Genomic DNA, 19740 nt, shown 5'->3' on the forward strand with positions numbered 1-19740 from the left:
TTAGTTACCCCCCCCCCCTTTTCTATAACATGTTCTTGACTCTTGAACAATCATAAGTCCTGGCATTTCTCTTCTAGTAACTTTCTTTCCAAGACCATGATCCCTTGTTCTTATTTCTCCCTACACCCTAATAAAATGCCACACCCTCTCCAAAGCTCGATCACTGTGGCCCATGTGACCCTAACTGGCTCTACAAACCTTCTCTGAGGCATCAAAGGCTTGCTCTTCCCCTAACTCAGTTTCTCATGCTGTGTGAACAGATCAAGAGCACAGAGGAAAAATATAAACCAATCTTACCTAACAATGTATGAGTAAAAATATTACTAGTTGTATAAGGATTTTTAAAACATATTTTGTCTTTATCTCCCACACAGCTATTCTCTTTGCTACACATTGTGAATAGATTGGTTTGTTCTGAATTTTAAAAAAAAATTTACTGGATGTTCTATGTCCATCATTCATTTTCCAATATGAGTAGGTGAAGGTTAGAAGCTTCCAAACTGTTCAGCCTTCATAAAGATGAAGGCCAGAAGAATTAAACAATTCATAACTGACTGTGTCTATCCATTCTTGCTTCAGGGACTGGTCATATGCTTACTTATAAATGAGCCTTTTGTTCCCTGGGCCACTCAGAGGTCCCTGAGGGGAGGAAGTCACACACTGTCTTGGTAAAACCCACACATATCTAATGCTCTAGGAAGTTATCACCCAAAGCTGCCCCTCAAATCCACGCTCTTTTCAGGCACAACCTCACAAAGCTCCCCTGGTGATTTTCCTGGCTCTTAAATTTACATTCACCTTCAAAAATTCTGGTATCTCTTTTCTTATCAAAGATTACACTAAAATGTTCACCAGCCCATCTTCTATTTTTATCTACACTAATTAAAGAGGAAGATGCAAATTGACCGTACCTTTGCAATGCCCACCAGCCAATCAGGAGTGAGTATGCAAATTAACCCAACAAAGATGGCAGGATAATTTGCATTCACAGGCGCCCAGCAGATGGGGCAGGATGCTTGCATTGTTGCCAGGGCGACGATGCAGGCATTTCACACCACCCCAGCCGCTCAGGGCCTCTGGGCATCATGGGAAGGTGGAAAGGCGGCTCCAGGCAGAGAGAAGGCAGAAAGGTGGCTTCGGGCCAGAGCAAAGGCTGTGCCGGCAGCCAGGGTAAGGAAGGCCCAATTCTGCATGAATCTTTGTGCATCGGGCATCTAGTATTTCCATAATTTTCTATCTCTATACTCTAATTTCTGTTCATGATTTTATAAAGTTCTTCATATGTATGGGTGTGTATACTGGTGTGTTCATGATTTTATAGTTCTGTGTGTGTGTGTGTCTGTATGTAGTTGTGTTATATACACATGATTAGAGAAATAACTTACATAAATTTATCCCATCTGATACTGATCTATATACATCTACCCTCATCCCTGTGTCTTTTCTTCCTTCCCCTACTGTTAAGAGGGATACTGTTTGACTAACTAGGGCCTGGCCAGAGCACCGGAATAATTTTCTATTTGTTTATCTGTATAGTCCAACTCCCTCAAATGACAAAATCCACAGAACAAATCCTCAGCCATGTGGGTCCCTTGGCCACTTCCTTTTTTTCCTCAAAAGCCCATTGCACATGATAAGTTCCTGTTTGTACAATCATCTTCACATATTTGGGGGACTTAGATGCATAGCAATATCTGCAGGTCACTAAGAAACCATAGTTTTTCAAGTAAAACACCATCCTGTGTCCCTCTTATTCTAAGTTAAATAATGATGTCAAGGATTAACAATACCCACTCCTCATTCACATATCTAACCTATATTTCCTAACACTTTGTTTCAAATTCAGCTAAACTTCCAGTAGTGTACTTGTTTCTATAAGACCTCCATACAGACTCCAGTCCTAACTTGCTAACAGAAAGGTCTCCATTCTGACAGCACGACTGACAAACCCACACCACATAATGACTATAGACAGCTACCCTCTGAAATATATGAATGACTGAATAAATGAATGAATAGATTGGTTGAATTTGCTTACAATTCACTAGGCATTACATCATTTTTGTCATCAATTATTACAAACCCTAGACAAATTAAAAATGACAAAAATCACTAGTTTATGTGTGATTACCACAGCATGCTCTTACATGTGTGGTTCTCAACCCAGGAGACATGTGGCAATTTCTGGATACATTTTCGGTTCTCACAAATGGAGGGGTCGTTGCACTGAAGCCTAGTGGGTAGAGGCCACAGATGCTACAAACCCTCCTACAAATCACAGGACAGTACCCTCCACAGAGAATTATCTGGTGCAATATGTCAACAGTGCCGGGTTTGAGGAACCCTGTTCTATAACATATGACTGTTCATACAAAGTAAAATTAAACTGAAACCATTCCTGTAAGAAACATTTTAATCATTTTCCCCATCTCAGCGATAATTTCTTGTTTTTCCTGTCACCTGAGCTCTCCTTTCAGTGTTGTTTTGATTCCCACGAGATTAGTTAACATGCGAGACACAAAATATTTTGCTGTAGGAATAATAACAGTGATATGTAGTGGCTACATAGGGCAGCAGTGCAGTGCTGAAATGCAGACTAGAGGAGGAAATGTGCACCATTTCATGTTGCAAAGGCACCCTGGTGCCTTTAAGACAGACAAGCCATGTGACGAGCAAAAAGCCTGTAAACCATTTCACTTGGGTCAGCAAGCCACTTACTACTACATACTTGAAGAGATAAAGGGAACAAGGAAATTCCCATAGACACATCTCAACGTTATTTAATGTCTGTTTCAAAATCACTGACAAGGTACCAAGCAAGCTGTTTTCTAACCTTCAATACCTGTCAACGAAAATGTAGCAAAATTGAAGTTCTTACATCTGGGCACTAGGTGGCAGCAGCACACAAGTGCGTGGGCTCATCCTTGAATAAAAATTAGTGCTGCATTGTTAAAATTCTATTGGAATAAAAGCAGTAAACATATTTTTCTCCAACATTTCTCACCATTGCCTTGTATTTATTTTACTGGGCTTAAAAAGCACTAAGCTGCTTTTTTTTCTAAGTAAATCTACATTTCACTGTAGAATATTTGTGAGAGTAACATTTAGTTTATATGTTTGTATATATACACACATATATATATACACAAACTAATTATATACATAATAATTATGCATGTTATATGTACATAGATTACATATATCACATTTAATTGCATAAATTCTTACATGAAATATATAATGATGATGAACATGATACAATAATAAATAATAGTGATTCCCTATTGAGCGATTTATCTCATTTAATACAGTTGACAACCTTATGTAAAAGGTATTAGCTTCTCCCTTTGCAATTTAATTGCCAAGCAACACAGAGATTGAACGACTTGGCCAGGGACACACAATGTAATGAGCCACAGAGTGGGGTTTATGTTACACATTTCACAGAACTCGAAGTCTGTGGTATTTTTGAGACCAGGGATTTTGTCTTAATTTCTATTCTCCCTTACCAAAGGCAAATAAGTGCTCAATCAATGTGCTATCTCAGCTGTAAAAACAGCTTGTTCCCATTTCATAGTATTAGGAAAAAAACAATTCATGTGAGAAAATAAAGGCAGTTACTAGGATGCATATTAAAATGTGGATTGCCAGACCTTATCCCAGACTAATTTAATCTGATTTTCTTAGGGAGGGTAGTTTTCTTAAAATTCTCCATGTAATTCTACTATATAGCTATTGCTGAGCATCTATAGGATGGTGACTATGAGTAAGTTAATAGTTTTAGAAGCCTTTCCTCACTTCTTGTTGATAAATCCTCAAAGACAGAACTGAAAATACCAAATAGTTAGGAAGAAGGTTATAGGTGTGATGCTTGGCACTGAAGGCGATACAGGTTTGCAGCTCACCAATACCAACACTGTCCCACCCATTTGTGTTCTATTCCTTCTGTGATCAATTGTGTGCCTTCAATGACACAGGCAGGAATCTATTTTTGTCTACTGAAATAAACAGCATTTCCACAAGGCCAACATTCATAGAGGTCTGTGGTAGACAGGATCATTTCCATCCTATATTACTGATTATCTTTTAGGACCTCAGCAAAATGTCCAGGCTATATCTTGAGATGTAATTTATTATTAATGCTAACTATAAATGACTATTATTGAACACAGATCTTTGCACATAATGGACAAGTGATAACCTTTTATTGTATGAGTATGTGGATAAATGGACAACACACAGTGACTTGTTAAGTGATGAGATCTAAGGCTGGTCTTATTGGTTGAGCTTCAAAAATCCACTTTAAGGCATTCCTAAGTAATCTCTGCCAGTATTTCTATCCAGCCAATTGTTTACAAAATAGTCAAAATTGATGGTGACATCTCAGATAAAGTTCTCCTTTTCACTAATTTAAAAAAACTCAACTGATGTACATGCAGATCTGCTTTCAAATAATGGAGGTCTGGCAAGCTTTGTGATTGTTTTAACATAACTCTGAGATGTAATTAGGAACATTTTATGCTCTTCTGAGGTGGCCCCCGCAAAGGTTGCTTGCCTTTGGAAAGATGCAGTAATGAGAGAGTGGGTTTTGTGCCACCCCCCCCCCCCCCACCCCGCTTTGGTTTTTAACCAAAGCTCCCCAGAGAAAATGAACTCCTTTTGCAGGACTTACCCAAGAAGTCAGCCTTTACGCTCAGAATCAATTCAGAACACAACATGGAACTCATAGCAATAGCATGAAAGCAATTCCTGACATGCTAACATGTTGACATGTTCTCGAATTATAATGGCAATTCTCCCATAGAAGTAAAACCATACATGTTAACAGTTCTGGTTTTTTTGTTTTGTTTTAGTTTTTTTTTTGTTTTTTTTTTTTTGTCATTTATATTCCTGTAGACTCCTCATCCTACAGAGGGGCACTCGGAGGCCTTCTAACAACCCTTCCAGTGATGGGGGCATGTCACCCAGTACTCTGAGTGGCAGGGAGCTCAGAGCAAACACTCCAAGGGCCGCAAAAACGCCCAGCAAAAAAGGGAAAGGTGGAGACGCACTTAGCAAAGAGCCTCCAAGAAGACTGTGACCCACACAAACTGTCCAGGCACAGCTGTGGAGGTGACTGGGACATTCCCCGATTCCCAAGACATCAGCAAAGTCCTTTAATCAGCACGTGCATTGTTCTGTTCTGTATAAAAAAAATGTTCTTGAATATTAAGCAGCTGGTGATTCAGTGCCATCTGGCATTGCCTGGTTAAGCACAGCTACTATATAGTAAGAACTAGAGGCCTGGTGCACGAAATTCGTGCACGAGTGGGGGTGTGTGTGTGTCCCTCAGCCCAGCCTGCACCCTCTCCAATCTGGGACCCCTCGAGGGATGTCCGACTGCCCAATCGGGCCCAAACAGGCAGTCGGACATCCCTCTCACAATCCAGGATTGCTGGCTCCCAACCGCTCACCTGCCAGCCTGCCTGATTGCCCCTAACTGCTTCTGCCTGCCAGCCTGATTGACGCCTAACTGCTCCCCTGCCGGCCCGATTGGCCCTAACTGCCCTCCCCTGCTGGCCTGGTCACCCCTAACTGTCCTCCCCTGCCAGCCTGGTCACCTCTAACTGTCCTCCCCTACAGGCCTAGTCACCCCCAACTGCCCTCCCTGGCTGGCCTGGTCACCCCTAACTGCCCTCCCCTGCTGGCCCGATTGCCCCTAACTGCCCTCCCCTGCCAGCCTGGTCACCCCCAACTGCCCTCCCCTGCAAGCCTGGTCACCCCCAACTGCCCTCCCCTGTCAGCTTGGTCACCCCTAACTGTCCTCCCCTGCCAGCCTGGTCACCTCTAACTGTCCTCCACTGCAGGCCTGGTCACCCCCAACTGCCCTCCCCTGCAGGCCTGGTATCCCCCAACTGTACTCCCCTGCAGGCCTGCTTCCCTCCAATTGCCCTCCCTTGCTGACCTGATCACCCACAACTGCCCTCCCCTGCTGGCCATCTTGTGGTGGCCATCTTGTGTCCACATGGGGGCGGCCATCTTGTGTATTGGAGTGATGATCAATTTGCATATTACTTCTTTATTAGATAGGATGTGTCAGGAGTAAGGAAAAACAGTTTCTAATGAGGACATGTGTCAGAATGAATCAGAGCAGCTCTGTGAGAGTGTGAGAGAGGACAATACCACCCACTCAGGATAGTTAGACCTTATTGTCCACACAATCTATAAGGATGTCCTTTCTGAGTGCTGTGGGCTAATTTTTGTTTTTCCTTCTCAGCAATAATGTTGTGAAGTGTGCGTCTGTGATACATAGAGTAGTTTGGGCTTGGTTGACAAAACAAGTACAACTCAAACACAGATCAAACAAGTGTCCTTGACCTTCAGAACCCCTGAGGATGGAGCATGGAGAGTGTGATAGGGGAACTTTAGAATTTTTTCCACCCTCCCTCCCCTCCCCAGCCCCTTTTTGGTCTCCAAGAGTGAGGATGCTTTTGTCATTTAATTGAAGGCTTTTACTTTCATTAGGTTTATTGGAGCCTTCTGTACTCATGCCAGAAGCTGCAAAGTGGTCTTCAAATGAGTCTAACCTATGACCTCAGACCTTATAGAGGGAACACCTAGGAAAGAACACCAGGAAGAAAGAACACTAAGAGGAATGTCTTCCAGATGCAGGTTAAATGCTTTTACGTGAGAGTGAAGATGAAGATAAGCAGAGGGCCTAGACCACCTATGAGAACACGTGTGCAGGAACAGGTTTGCTTCTCAGACCCACGGAGGAAGGATACAGGCAAGAGGAGCACACCCAGATGGTGTGGCCATGACGGTGACGAACCCAGCAGACCTGGATCATGGGACAGGCTCAGTGAACTCCTCAGAGTGATCAGCTGCCCCTTATAGTTTAAGCAGTTTCTGTTCCAGGCCATCCTCTTACTGCACAACAATCTGGAAGGCAGGCATTTCTATATCTATTTCACAGATAAGGACGCAGGCTCCCAGGAGAGCAGTGACTCACCAGGCAACACTACTAGTCATGGCAGAGCTGGGGAGGGGAGGTCTTGGTGGGGCGGTGAGAAATATGAACTATCTAGGCCAGAAAATACCTGAGATAGCAATCCAATGCCTTGCTTTTCACAGATGATGACAGGGGGCCCTTAATTGATATGACTTGCTCAAGCTGGCTTTGCCCAGATCAGCTGAGTCTTAACTTTGTTGAGACTTCAAATGGTGCTTCCCAATCAGTTCACAATTAAAGAATCCTTTTCATTTTTCTTTTAAAGCCCATGTTTTGATGGAATGAGGATGAAGTTGATGGTGGTGATGATGATAATGACAATGACCTTTATAGGTAATCAACCTTTACAGGCTACTGTGTGCTCATTACTGGATTGGGTATACTTTCTAGTTCTCACTAACAAATATGTCACAGATATCACTAATCCCCTTTGTTATCGATGATAGAATTCATTCTCACAGTTGTTGCATGACTTGGAGTGACAAAAGAGTACCAGGGCTCTATTTTCTCTATCCCTCACCCCCGCCCCAGCCCCTTTTCATTCTCCCAACAGTGAGAATGACCTTGCCATTCTTCTTACATATCATGCTGAGAGAATTTGCCTGCAAAATCTATTTATTAAGAAATAACTTAGTCCCCATTTTAATTAATCAAAAACATATATACAGATATATAGATATAGATATAGGTATAGGTATAGGTATAGGTATAGATATAGATATAGATATAGATATAGATATAGATATAGATGATATAGATATAGATATAGATATAGATGTTATATAAAACATCAATTGATTAGAATAAAGAAATAATTATTGTTCTAGCTAGTTTGGCTCAGTAGCTAGAGCATTGCCTAGGGTCCTGGGTTCAATTCCAATCTAGGGCACATACCTTGGTTGCAGGCTCCTCTCCAGCCCGTCCCTGACCAGGCCTGTGCAGGAGGCAACCAATAGATGTTTCTCTCTGTCTTTCCCTCTCTCTTCCACTCTTCAGTAAAAATCAATGGAAAAATATCCTCAGGCGAGGATTAACAACAACAACAAAAGAAATAATTGTTATACTACTTTGACCTAAAGCCTGATGTTTTGGTGTGCCCACACAACCTGGCCATTGGTGAAGGTACAAGTATCATTTTGCTTTCTGAGATACTGACATTAGCCTATGAATCCTCGTTTCTACAAGCACGAGACCTGGGGGTCTAGCTATCTCAAGGTGGATTACTTTGTTACATTATTATACAAAATAATTCCTGCTGATTTTATGTTCTGGGTCTCTATATTTCACGGAGTTAAATAATAAACCCCATATTTACTCACACATTTTTAGATAGAAGCACAGATCCACAATTGTGCCTTGCTTTGCATTAAGGTTCCCAAATGAAATCCTGTGAGCTGTTAAAGGGGCTCCGAATCTTTGCCTGTAGAAACAAAGGCACTGGAAACACGCAAGAGGTAATGAACACTGTGCTTCTCTCTCTGGGAGAGAAAAATTACAAAAGAGGAATGATAGATGGTGCTTGCCAGAAATTTTAATTAAACCTGTGAGTGAAACATTCTGAATCAGGCCAAGTGGCAGCTGCACTCATACATGACCTGCTGAAATAGCAGGGGCGGGGACAGGCGTCAGGAAATAGATATCCTGTGAGGGTGGCCATAATATCCTCGAATCTCATTTAATCCAGCTCTCCATAAAGCCTAGCTCTGAAGGGCCTGCTAGGGGACTCCCCTCACTCAGGAAATAACTCAGAATACAAAGCAATCTGCTCGCGGTTGCCTAGTGACACCAGCGTGTAGACCATAGCATGTCTTCAGTGTGTGTGTGCTGTCCTGGTTTGTCCAAAGACAGTATTCCCTGCCACTCCACATGGCTACCTTTGGTGCAATACTCACGTCATGAAAAGTCCCCACCACAGAGGATTCCATATGAAATGTCTCTACGAATTATGACTAAAGAGTACCAGGTATCCGTCTCCACTTCCTAAGTCCTCCTATTGCCTGCTTTCCCAGAAAGACATTGAGCAGACGCATCTCTTCTTATCCATGTTTCCACATGTTCCCTCATCAGGCTTTGACACACATTTGGAGACAGGAGGAATCACTTAAAAATAAGACATGAACATGGCTGAGTCCTGACTTCATCACTTGTAAGCTGTCTGATTCTGGCCTCATTTTCACTTCTCAGGTCCTCATCTGTGAATCCGTCTAGCTCTGGGGGCTGTTATAGGGCCAAATGTCCTTAATTCAAAGTGCTTTGTAAGTAGTCAAGCATGAAATAAACATGGCCTGTGCCTATTTTTTTTTTCTTTCTTTCTAAACCATGCTTACTCTCCTTTTGAAAGTTAAAGACTTATATGGCTTGAATTCAATCTTGCATCCAGTAGGAATTAAAATTCTTGCAAGTTGATACATTCCATTAGAAAAGCATGCTCTTCCTTATTAAAACCAGCCATGCTAGGTTTGTCTCCTGTATGAATTCCACCAAAATAGCCAAACGAAAACAAAAACCGCTATTCAAAAGAATGTATCATTTTAGTATCAGTAACTCTTGTGCCTTTAAGTTGTATTACAAATTCCAGAATCAAAGTCTTAAGTTCAAGGCCACAATTAACGCTGGATGATCTGCCATGTGGCCGTTCGGCTTCCATCTGATCTCCGTGGTGTTTACCCTGACTTCCTGGGAAGGACAGTCCATTCCTAGTGCCTCCTATCTTTCTCCAGGGCAGTAGAAATGTTACTGGGGCGCAGAGCTGCCTAGAATAAAAGGCTACTTTCCCAGTCTCCCTGCAGGTGGATGTGGCCACATGTCTAAGTTACAGCCAAGGAGATGTAAACAGAAGAGTCAAGTGAGTCAGGAACTTCCCTTAAGTGGCACAGATGCTGTGTCCCTTCTTGATCCCTTCCTCCATGGTTCTGCCCGGGACCCAAGGCGATCCTGGGCCATGTGTCTGGAACCCAACACCAGCAATGGCAGAGTGATGGGCTGGAGAAACCTTGAGTTCCTGAGGACTCTGAGGAGCAGCCATCCAACCGCCCTGGACTTGCACGCTGGAGAAATAGACTTCCATCTTCTTTAAGTCACTGACGTCTTGTTGGTTTTTGTTACTCACAGCCAACTAATGAAATCCATTTTCCACATCCGTGTTTTCAGAGTCCCTCAACTTTCCAAAACCCTGCACTGTTTCAACAATATGTTTATTCAAATGCAATACATTTGGCAAACACAGGGAGGGGCAGAAGTAGGTTTACAGTTGTGAGTACCCAAAATGCAGAGTTTATTCTTATATTATTATTTCTTAATTATTTTCCATATGAACAATGGTAGACCTACTTTTGCCTCCCCCTGTATTTATGACACAACACTCATTTGCAAGACCAAGGACCAGAGACTACGTTGTACTGAGAGGAATCTGTGAGCCACTCCAATACCAGTCACACCCTAAAGGCCCCTAACGATGCAGAAGGTAGGTGAAGGGTGAGGCGCTGCGGAGCAGAACCCGTGACAGACACGTGGGGAGGTAGGACAGTTGTTTGGAGGAAGGACAGCAGGCGTAAGGATTAAAAAATGAGATGCTAGGAAATGGACAGAGAAAGGATATGCATTCCAGAAAGACGAGCAGTATTTCCAAAGGCCTTTCAGCAGAAAACAGCATGGTGTGCTGAAAGAAGAGAAGTCCAATATGGCCAGAGCTGAGCGAGGAAGACGACAGATAGAGTGGAGGGTAGGTGAGCACAATGGTCCAAAACTTCTCACTCTATTCTCTATTGTCTCGCCATCACTTCCCAAACTACTGGGATGGACAAAAACTGAGAAAGATGACTAACACTCATGAAGAAGAAAATTCTAGGGCCCATGCTTCAGAATTTTCTTGTGGGTGAGCAGACAGAATTTAAACCCACATCACAGAATCAAATCATTCCCTGATTCTGGGCTGTTTTTCCCCTCCAAAGGAAAAAACACTGAAGTGATAAATGATAACACTTAATGGGACCATTGTTTTGCCCTAGTTTATATAAGAATGAACAGACAAGCTAAAATATGCAAGTCATTCCTCTCAACAGAACACTTCTTGTTCCCCTCTGCTCCCAATACTTCTCATTTACAGAAATAAATAAATAAGGGTAACTCTCCTCTAGTGGAAGCTGACTTCTCAGAATTATTTTTCTTTGTTTCCTACCTACGGAAATATTGATGCCTTTCACTCAGCAAATGTGTGTATGGGCACTCTTAACATCCTTCATGGAACTGAGAAGAGTGGGGAAGAGCCCATTAAAAAGATTAAATAGCCCTGGCTGGTTTGGCTCAGTGGATAGAGCATCAGCCTGCAGACTGAAGGGTCCTGGGTTAGAGTCCGGTCAAGGGCACATGCCCGGGTTGCAGGCTCGATCCCCAGTAGGGGGCATGCAGGAGACCGCCGATCAATGATTCTTTCTGATCATTGATGTTTCTATCTTCCTCTCCCCTCTCCCTTTCTCTCGGAAATAAATAAAATATATATTTTTAAAAAAGATTAAATAATTCACAGAGGACACTAGAGGGCAGGTGTCCCTTTTCTATATGCTCTGAGCCTTTGTGCATGCTGTTTCCTTTCTGATTCTACTTGAAACGCTTTCCTTTCTCCTTAGCATCCTGGAGTCTCATCTCAGACTTCTTTCTCCTAATAGCCTTTCTTGGTTCCACAAGTTCAGATTAACAGAAAAATCCTATGATAGGCAATAATATTGGGAATTCCAACTCCAAATCTGAAGAATGTCTCACATGAAAGATTAATGAAAGGTAGATGTCTAAATTAAACTTTGATGTCTCTCCCAACATGATCTAAGTCCTTAAAGTCAATATACCAAGTACTGCTTTAAGTTCTCTCTCAAGCATCTCAACTATGTGTCCCTTAGATAAATCTTCAAATGTCTTGTTATTGGGGAAAAAAAATCCAGATTGTTCTTTTAAAATATGGCCAAAGTTCTCTGTTTAATATAGCACACTAAATACATGTTGCTCGAAGATATGTTTTGTTTTGAAAGCCCCTCACTTTAAGGAAATCAAAGAGAGAGAACATGGTTGAGGATAAGCCAATTTTAGTAGATCCAACATGCAGTAATATGAGAAAGCACTAGTTTATTCTGGAGAGATACTTATAATAAATAGGTTTAGAGATGACTGAGTGTGAAATTACATCTAAAATAAAAAATTTAAAACAAAAATCTACCTTGACATATTTGACTGGGAATGTCTGAGCAGCAAAGCCTGGATGGAGACATTTTAAGTATATCAACACTTCCCTCAGTTGCCTCTGGTTATGTGGAAACTGCTGTAATCTAAATGGTTAAAATGCTTTCTACGTTTTCTATAGCCTGCTGTAGGAAGGGAGTCAAAAGTGTCATCTTGGGTCCTGGCCAGTGTTCCGAATGTCAGCCCACACACAGAAGGGTTTGGGTTCGACTCCCGGTCAACGGCACATACCTAGGTTGCAGGTTCAATCCCCGGTCCTGGTCAGAGTGCATGCAGAAGGCAACCAATCGATGTGTCTCTCTCACATCCATGTTTCTCTTTACCCCACTCCCCCCCACACCACTTTTCCACTCTATCTAAAAATCGATGGAAAAAAAATATCCTTAAGCGAGGATCAACAACAACAACAACAACAAATGGCATCTTGGGAGTGAAATGATCTAAGACGTGCCATCAAGGGCAGGCAGAAAAGGTAATCTTGCTACAAAGAGAGCAACAGTTCACACCAAACAGGTCCCAGGACAAGTGTCAATTCCAGCCCTGTACCCACCTGGCAAGACCCAAAGGGGTCTAAATCTGAGGGACTAAGACTGAGGGGTGGAACTGGGCATAAGGAGTGAAGATGACTAGAACATAGGACCCTTCTGTGGAAAGGCGTATGAAACAAGGCAGGGAAAACTGAAAACTAGGTACAGACTAGGTCATGAGACTCGGGTTTTTTGTTTTGTGTTTTTTTTAAATATATATTTTATTGATTTTTTAAAAAATATATTTTATTGATTTTTCACAGAGAGGAAGAGAGAGGGATAGAGAGTTAGAAACATCGATGATAGAGAAACATCGATCAGCTGCCTCTTGCACAACCCCCACTTGGGATGTGCCCGCAACCAAGGTACATGCCCTTGACCAGAATCGAACCTGGGACCTTTCAGTCCGCAGGCCGACGCTCTATCCACTGAGCCAAACCGGTTTCGGCTGATTTTTTACAGAGAGGAAAGGAGAGGGATAGAGAGTAAGAAACATCGATAAGAGAGAAACATCGACCAGCTGCCTCCTGAACACCTCCTACTGTGGATGTGCCCACAACCAAGGTATATGCCCTTGACTGAAATCGAACCTGGGACCCTTGAGTCCACAGGCCGATGCTCTATCCACTGAGCCAAACCAGTCAGGGTTCGTTTTTGTTTTGTTTTGTTTTTTTATGTGTGTGTGTGTTTTTGGTCGGGGAGGCTTAGGCCAGGAGGAGCTTGCAACCAAGGTATGTGACCTTGACCCAAATGGAACCTGGGACCCTTTGGTATGCAGGCCGACACTCTACCCACTGAGCCAAACCAGCTAGAGCGAGACTCAAGGTTGAAGACAGCTTGGCAAGCCTCTCAGCAAGAGTCTCAGGGTCAGAAGGCAGAGCTTCCTTCAGGGAGTGGTATGACAGCAAAGTGGAACCACAAGCAGCAGACTGCAGCCCCTGGAGGAAGAATTAGGGGGTTGGCCTCTGATGATCTCCAGGTATTTCAGCCCTTGGGTCCAAGATGTGATAAAGCCTTTCAAGCCCTGCTTGCCAAGGTCTCAGAAGCCCTTCATATTCTCCCAGAACCTCCTGGGTTCAAAGCTGAAAGGACCGATGACCCTGGAAGGGGCTGCACCTGCTGAAGGGCCTCTGATGGTTCCAAGACCAGAAAAGAGCCCAGTGATAAAGCTCAGCTCCAAGCTGTTCTCTGGGCATTACAGGGTCTTTGAGAAATGTCTCCAGGAAGCATGTCTTGACCTTGATTTTTGTGCATTTCACTTCAATTAGGACAATGCCACTGTTGTCATTCTACATCTATATTTAAATAGAAAAACAAGGAACTAGGATGAGGGTGCCATTCCAGAAACTTGGCAAACAACCCTCTCTTTCGCTAGTTCATCTTCTCTGGGAGGGGAGGGGCGGGGGGGAGAGGGAAAGAAAGGCAGAGGAAAGAACTCTACTGTTTTTAGCCTCTCCGAAGTGGGGCTTGATCTGCCCCTCCCCAAAAAGAACTAGCATGCCAGCCCCATTACAAACCTTCCCTATAAAGTCCATGATGTCTACTGAGATTGTATGAACTTCAAAGATTTTCTTTAGAGACTCACCCTAAAGTACAAAGAATTGTGTCTAGGTTATCAGATAACTATATTCCTGACTTTCTAATTCAATTTGTGCCCTCAAAAAAGACACTTATGAAAAAAAAATACTTTTAAGATAAGCAAGGAGAGGTGTGGCAATTTAAGTAGTGAAAAGAATACAGACACTCATATTCTTTGAACAAAGAAATCCAGTCAGGCAACATTTTCCCTTTTAACCAAGTGACATCTGAATAAGTGAAAGGCAAAGTTCACACCCAGGCAGCAAGAGGGGTTCAATCAATCTTGGTGATAAATGGGGGTCAAGGCTGTCAAAGCCAGGTTAGCACAAGAGACGTGGGTTTCACCCTCATTTAATGATCATGGTATCTGCCCTGCCAGGTAAGTATTCACCTTCATTTCATAGTAACTTGCCTCATAAGTCTTTATGCAATGTCTTCAGCAGGTCCAAGGAAAGTTATGTCTGCTGCTTCTGCCCCAACTTGATCAGAAACTCTAATGTTTTATAAATATATTTTCAGGTCCTTTGAGGGGACTTTGGAAGTGACTCTTCAAGAACTAACCTCTTTCTCATACTTGTCAATCATTAATGTCTATAACCAATTAAATATGTCACTGTCAGAATCATTAGTATTGTATGACCAATTATTTACATTGTTTAGCATGATTTTTACAAAGAAACAGAGTTTATACAGAAACAGCATCCTCCATAATTCTAATAGTTCTTTGCACATTTCACATATTCATGTATTTGGTGACTAAATGAAGAATAAATTATGCATAAAGAAATGCATTTAGTACTTTTTAAATAAAATCTAACCTAAATTCTCATAATGTAGTTTCAAGATATATTTATCCTATTTAAATAATTTACAAAACAGGGCTTTTCTAATGATTATTTTATACTTACACAAAATGGGTAACACTTATTCTAGTAAGTTGCCCTTTCTAGATCAGAATAATTAATATTTAAAAACTAAAAATGAACCAACCCTTCTATGCACCCTGGCAACCTCAAGTCCTATCATTCCTATCCTTTTTAACCTGCATTGTACCAAAGTACTAAATCCCACGTGTTAGGTAAGGCAGGAGCAGAGATTTGGCAGAGGTCCACGAGGTTGCAGGTGTGAGAGAACACAAAGGGCAATTTGTGCAATGGGAGTAGAAAGGGAATATCCTGCAGTTATACACTGCTATGTTTTTATTCCACAGGCATATCATCTTCAATGCTTTAAAGCAAAGACTAAGATGATATTGCCTATAGAAGCTAAACCAAGGCTTATACTTTTGAACAATTTTAATAAAAAAACTTAATGAGGGAATACTCTGGAATTGCACGGGAACTGTATGTAGAAAAGACAAAAACGCGAGGATACTGCCTGCCACCCACTCCCAATCTGCCCCAGATTGCCATTTTTACAAAGCATCATGGGAAAACCAAAGGAGAACCATCATCTGAATACCTCACTAAAAACAAAGTAAATTATTCACTTTTTGTTGCCCAACTTCCCTCATTTGTCTAGAGGTCAAAGCTCCACGGTGAAAGCCAAGTAGAAAGGTTTCCCCTTAATTATCTAAGTAATTACCTTAAATGTCTGCTTTGCTTTGGCTGTGGAGACATAGTAACAACCATGAAGACCCTACTGAAACAAGAAGATAGGAAGTTCATCAAATGCTCTCCATCTCCATTGCAGAAAGCACACGAACATTACCTGAAAATGCAAACTGTGATCTTTTGTGACAAGATTAAAGAAACCTTTTTTTTTTGAAGTTACAATGAGAATGACTACGTGTATATTTTTTTCGCATCCTATAGTGAAGGATTATTATTGCCTAATAATCCGCACTAAGTGATCACTGAAGCACACATAATTTGAGGATTGTAGACTGTGCTGGCCACTGGCATTTTAAAACACAGATGTCAGAATTATCTGTTTTCTTGGGTCCTGTGGTTTCCTGTTCATTGCTCAGAACTCTCACTATAAAAAAGAGAGATACATGTAAGGAAATAATTTTGCCTGGGAAACAGATGTCAAGTCTGTGTCTCATTTCCACAAGAGAAACATACCAGACTCTAGAGAATGTCTGATGAAGTCCTAGGAAAAAAAAGGTAAGTAAATGAAGCCATTATTTTCCGTGTGAAACTTCCTACATTGGGGGAGATCCTGCCATCTTGTTTGGACTTCCCTGGTGCCCATCCAGCTCACTGATGTTGGCCCCCTGCTTTTATTTAAGGCCCTACCATTTTGTTTACTCTATGAAAACTCTGTGACCCATCAGGCACTCTACCAGGTCCTTCTGCTGTAATTAAAAATGTACTTAAGCAGCATTCTAGTCTCACAATGGTCACACACTCACAAAGAGACACCTATGTTATCTGAAAGGTAATTTGTTGAAAGGCCTTCAGTCAGAATTGAAGGACATGTCCCAGATTCTCTAACTAAGCATTATGGTTCTCAAGTAAAATCATCCTTGGGAGGCATTTTCCACCCTTTATATGATTAGATACTATTATGGCTATAATGTCTTTATCTATTAGTCAAGGCTAACTTCCTCTTTCCTCTAGTTAGTATATATACACGTACTATCTGTCAGATCCATGGGTACTGCACATGAAGGAAGATCCTGTTCAATCCTTGATGCCAAGATGTCAATTAAATTCAGGTCTCTCTGGAATTCTTTCTGTGCACACTGGAGGGTTTCCTTTTGTTATAAGATGTTGAGTAAAAAAAAAAATGAGACAGATGAGATCTCCAAGGTTGGATATGAGAGACAGTGCTCACCTTGCTTCTGAGACCACTTCTAGTTCCTTGTCATATTAACTATAGATTGTTAGGGAAATGGAAGGAAGCAGAAAGATGTTTGGCAAACAACACCGTGGGAGAGGGATTTTGTGATATATGCATTGTACTGCCAAGGGCCTCCTGGTGCAAGGCTGAAACCCGCCTTAGCCTTTCTCCTAGCAGGTGGGTAGGCAACATGACATTAAAAAATTCCTAGTGTTCTGTAGGCCATAGGAGTTTCCATAATTTTTCTATTAACCCATAATGTCAAAAGACCATGAATAGCAAAAATGAGTCCTGGACTGGGTAAAATAATTATGGATAACACAATGATGGGTGATGACAAATTAATGTGTTACAGTTTTGAAATGGGGTTCTCAGAAACCTTATGCCTGATGCCAAAGTTAGAAGACAGATTTTAAGTCAGGCCTGCCCTTTCCCAGCTTTCAAATGATGCCTCAGAGACTATCCGATTATCTCTGCTCCACATCTTCTATGAGGCTGGATTTCAAAAAGATAAGACAAATGCCTGTGTTCAGAGTGAAAGTTAGAGACTGTTAACCAAGGTGTCGGTTTCTGGGAAAATGAACAAATACAGTAAAACACTGGATGGATTGATTGGTTAAAAAAACAAAAAAGGTGAGGGTGTGTGTGTGAGAAAGCCCTTTACATGGTGATTTCTCAAATCATTATAAACTTTCCCACGGAGTTTATAGCCCCTTAAAATGTGTCTATAACGCAAACTAGATTAGAAGAGCTTTGAGCTGGAGAGAGAGCATTTCTCCATAATAGCCAAGAGTGTGTGAAGGACAAGGTGTGAGGGTAGTGCAGGAGGATGGAAAGTTGGCAAGAGAAGCCAGTGTGTAAAAGAAATGGTGATGTAAAAAACCAAAAAAAAAGCTGCAACCAAGAGAAATGCAATGCAGTGATTTCTTATGGGGGTTCTTTTAGGGAAACAGCAAATAACTCTCCAAATAACTCACGGGGAATTTTTTCTTTTTTACGAACATCAGGATTTTCATTATAAAACAAATTGAGAATACATGTATATCCTAAGGCCAACATTAAACCCAAATCCCTTATACTTTGTTCCTCCCAAAATCTACACAAAAATTTCCTCAGGATCTTAGTATGATTCTAACAAGATGGCAGGAAACGGCACAAGATATCCTAAAAACAGCACACGAACAAGCTTCAAATAAAAATGTTAACGTTAATAGAATTGAAACATGCCATCCCAGTGAACTAAAATTTGGTGTGAACTGGTAAGGCTCCTGCAATGAAAGGCTGGGCATTAGGAAAAGGGGACACCTTCTGAGTCCGGGACCAAGATTCCATGTTTTTACTGAGGAACTGAAATTCAAAATGAAATGTATTAGAGAAGAAATGCAAAGCAAGGTCTAAAATGGCCAAGTCACGCAGAAGCTTAGCTCAGTGATATTACAAAAAAGATACCACTAAACAAATGAGTCCTATTTTATTCTAGTCCCTGTTGTAATGAAAAAACTTCTACCACGCTTCACTACATTCAATACTAACTCAAGATGGCCACATTTGCAAAGTACATTTCTTAATAAATCTGGCTGCATCCTGTCATCCTGTTTATGCAACTTAAGCCCATGGGAGGATTAAATATAATTTATACTGACAGATATTTCACAGGTTTATTCTTTGGCTGCTAGAAGACTCATCAATAATTTAAGAGCATGACACATTATGTATAATTGTTTCATTTCTTTCCCTTTTGCAAAAAGTCACTCACATTTTAATCATTAAAATCATTCACATTTGTGTCAGCATAGAATACATAAACCAAGAAATGTTCTTGTTAGGAAGACTACAAAAGGAAAGAAGAGAAAAGTCTTATAAACTTTACAAATTCACATGACTATGTAATGTCTACTTTGTAATGCAGGGCAAATAACCCTTAAATCAAAAACACAATGAACAGCTAAGTGTTTCCATTTTTGTGAAGATTAAAAAAAACACAACAGAACTTCAAAGGGAAATTTTATTGTGTGAAGTTGAAAATATATGAAATTTAATGTATATAAAAATTTATAATGTGATTTAACCCTGTATCAACCACTTGCTAGTTGGATTACCTTGGGAAAGTTGTTAAATCTCTATTTAATTTGCAGTTGTCTCAATTCAATAAGATATGTAAATTAACAATCACACTGATTCTTCTCAAAGAGTAGTAAAGTAATGAAAATAAAATAAGGTGATGTATAAGTGAATGTACTTTACAAATCATGTGAAAGTAAGATATTCTGTACCACCATTAAGTACCAGGATAAAAACAGTTAAGAAACATTACTCTTTAAAAATTACTTGACATCCATTTTTAGGGAACTTGCTTTTAAAAGCCTTAGTTGCTATGCCAAGTTTTCAGTTTGAACTTTGTCCTAAGTTCAATTTCGCCCCTTTCATAAAAGTATAAAAGCATACACAAGACAATTTCACCCTTTACCCCACCATAAGATGCTCAGAAACTCCTTTTATACATAATCAAATTTAATCTTAACTGCATAAAGCAAACTGTAAATGGAAATCTATTTGAGAATATTGCTTAGTTTCTTCATTCCCAGAATAAATTTTTGCTTTTCAAGTATGGTCAGTATATATTGAAAA

At 41.0% G+C, this 19740-nt stretch overlaps 1 protein-coding gene across 2 annotated transcripts in view; it reads right to left on the reverse strand.

The window, feature by feature from the left end:
• Positions 1-19740, reverse strand: part of GAS2 (growth arrest specific 2) — a gene marked incomplete at its 5' end in the record, with an annotated part of 112834 nt that overhangs the window by 15374 nt on the left and 77720 nt on the right. The window contains one exon of one of the 2 annotated variants that reach the window (XM_079788834.1): positions 15910-15963. The exons of the other annotated variant lie outside the window; for it this stretch is intronic. Within the exon in view, the coding sequence (XP_079644960.1) occupies positions 15910-15963 (54 nt within the window). The remainder of the gene's footprint in view (positions 1-15909; positions 15964-19740) is intronic. 2 annotated transcript variants of the gene reach the window in all.

The sequence above is a fragment of the Cnephaeus nilssonii genome (assembly GCF_951640355.1).
Source record: "Cnephaeus nilssonii genome assembly, chromosome: 13".
In the NCBI taxonomy this organism is placed as follows: domain Eukaryota; kingdom Metazoa; phylum Chordata; class Mammalia; order Chiroptera; family Vespertilionidae; genus Cnephaeus; species Cnephaeus nilssonii.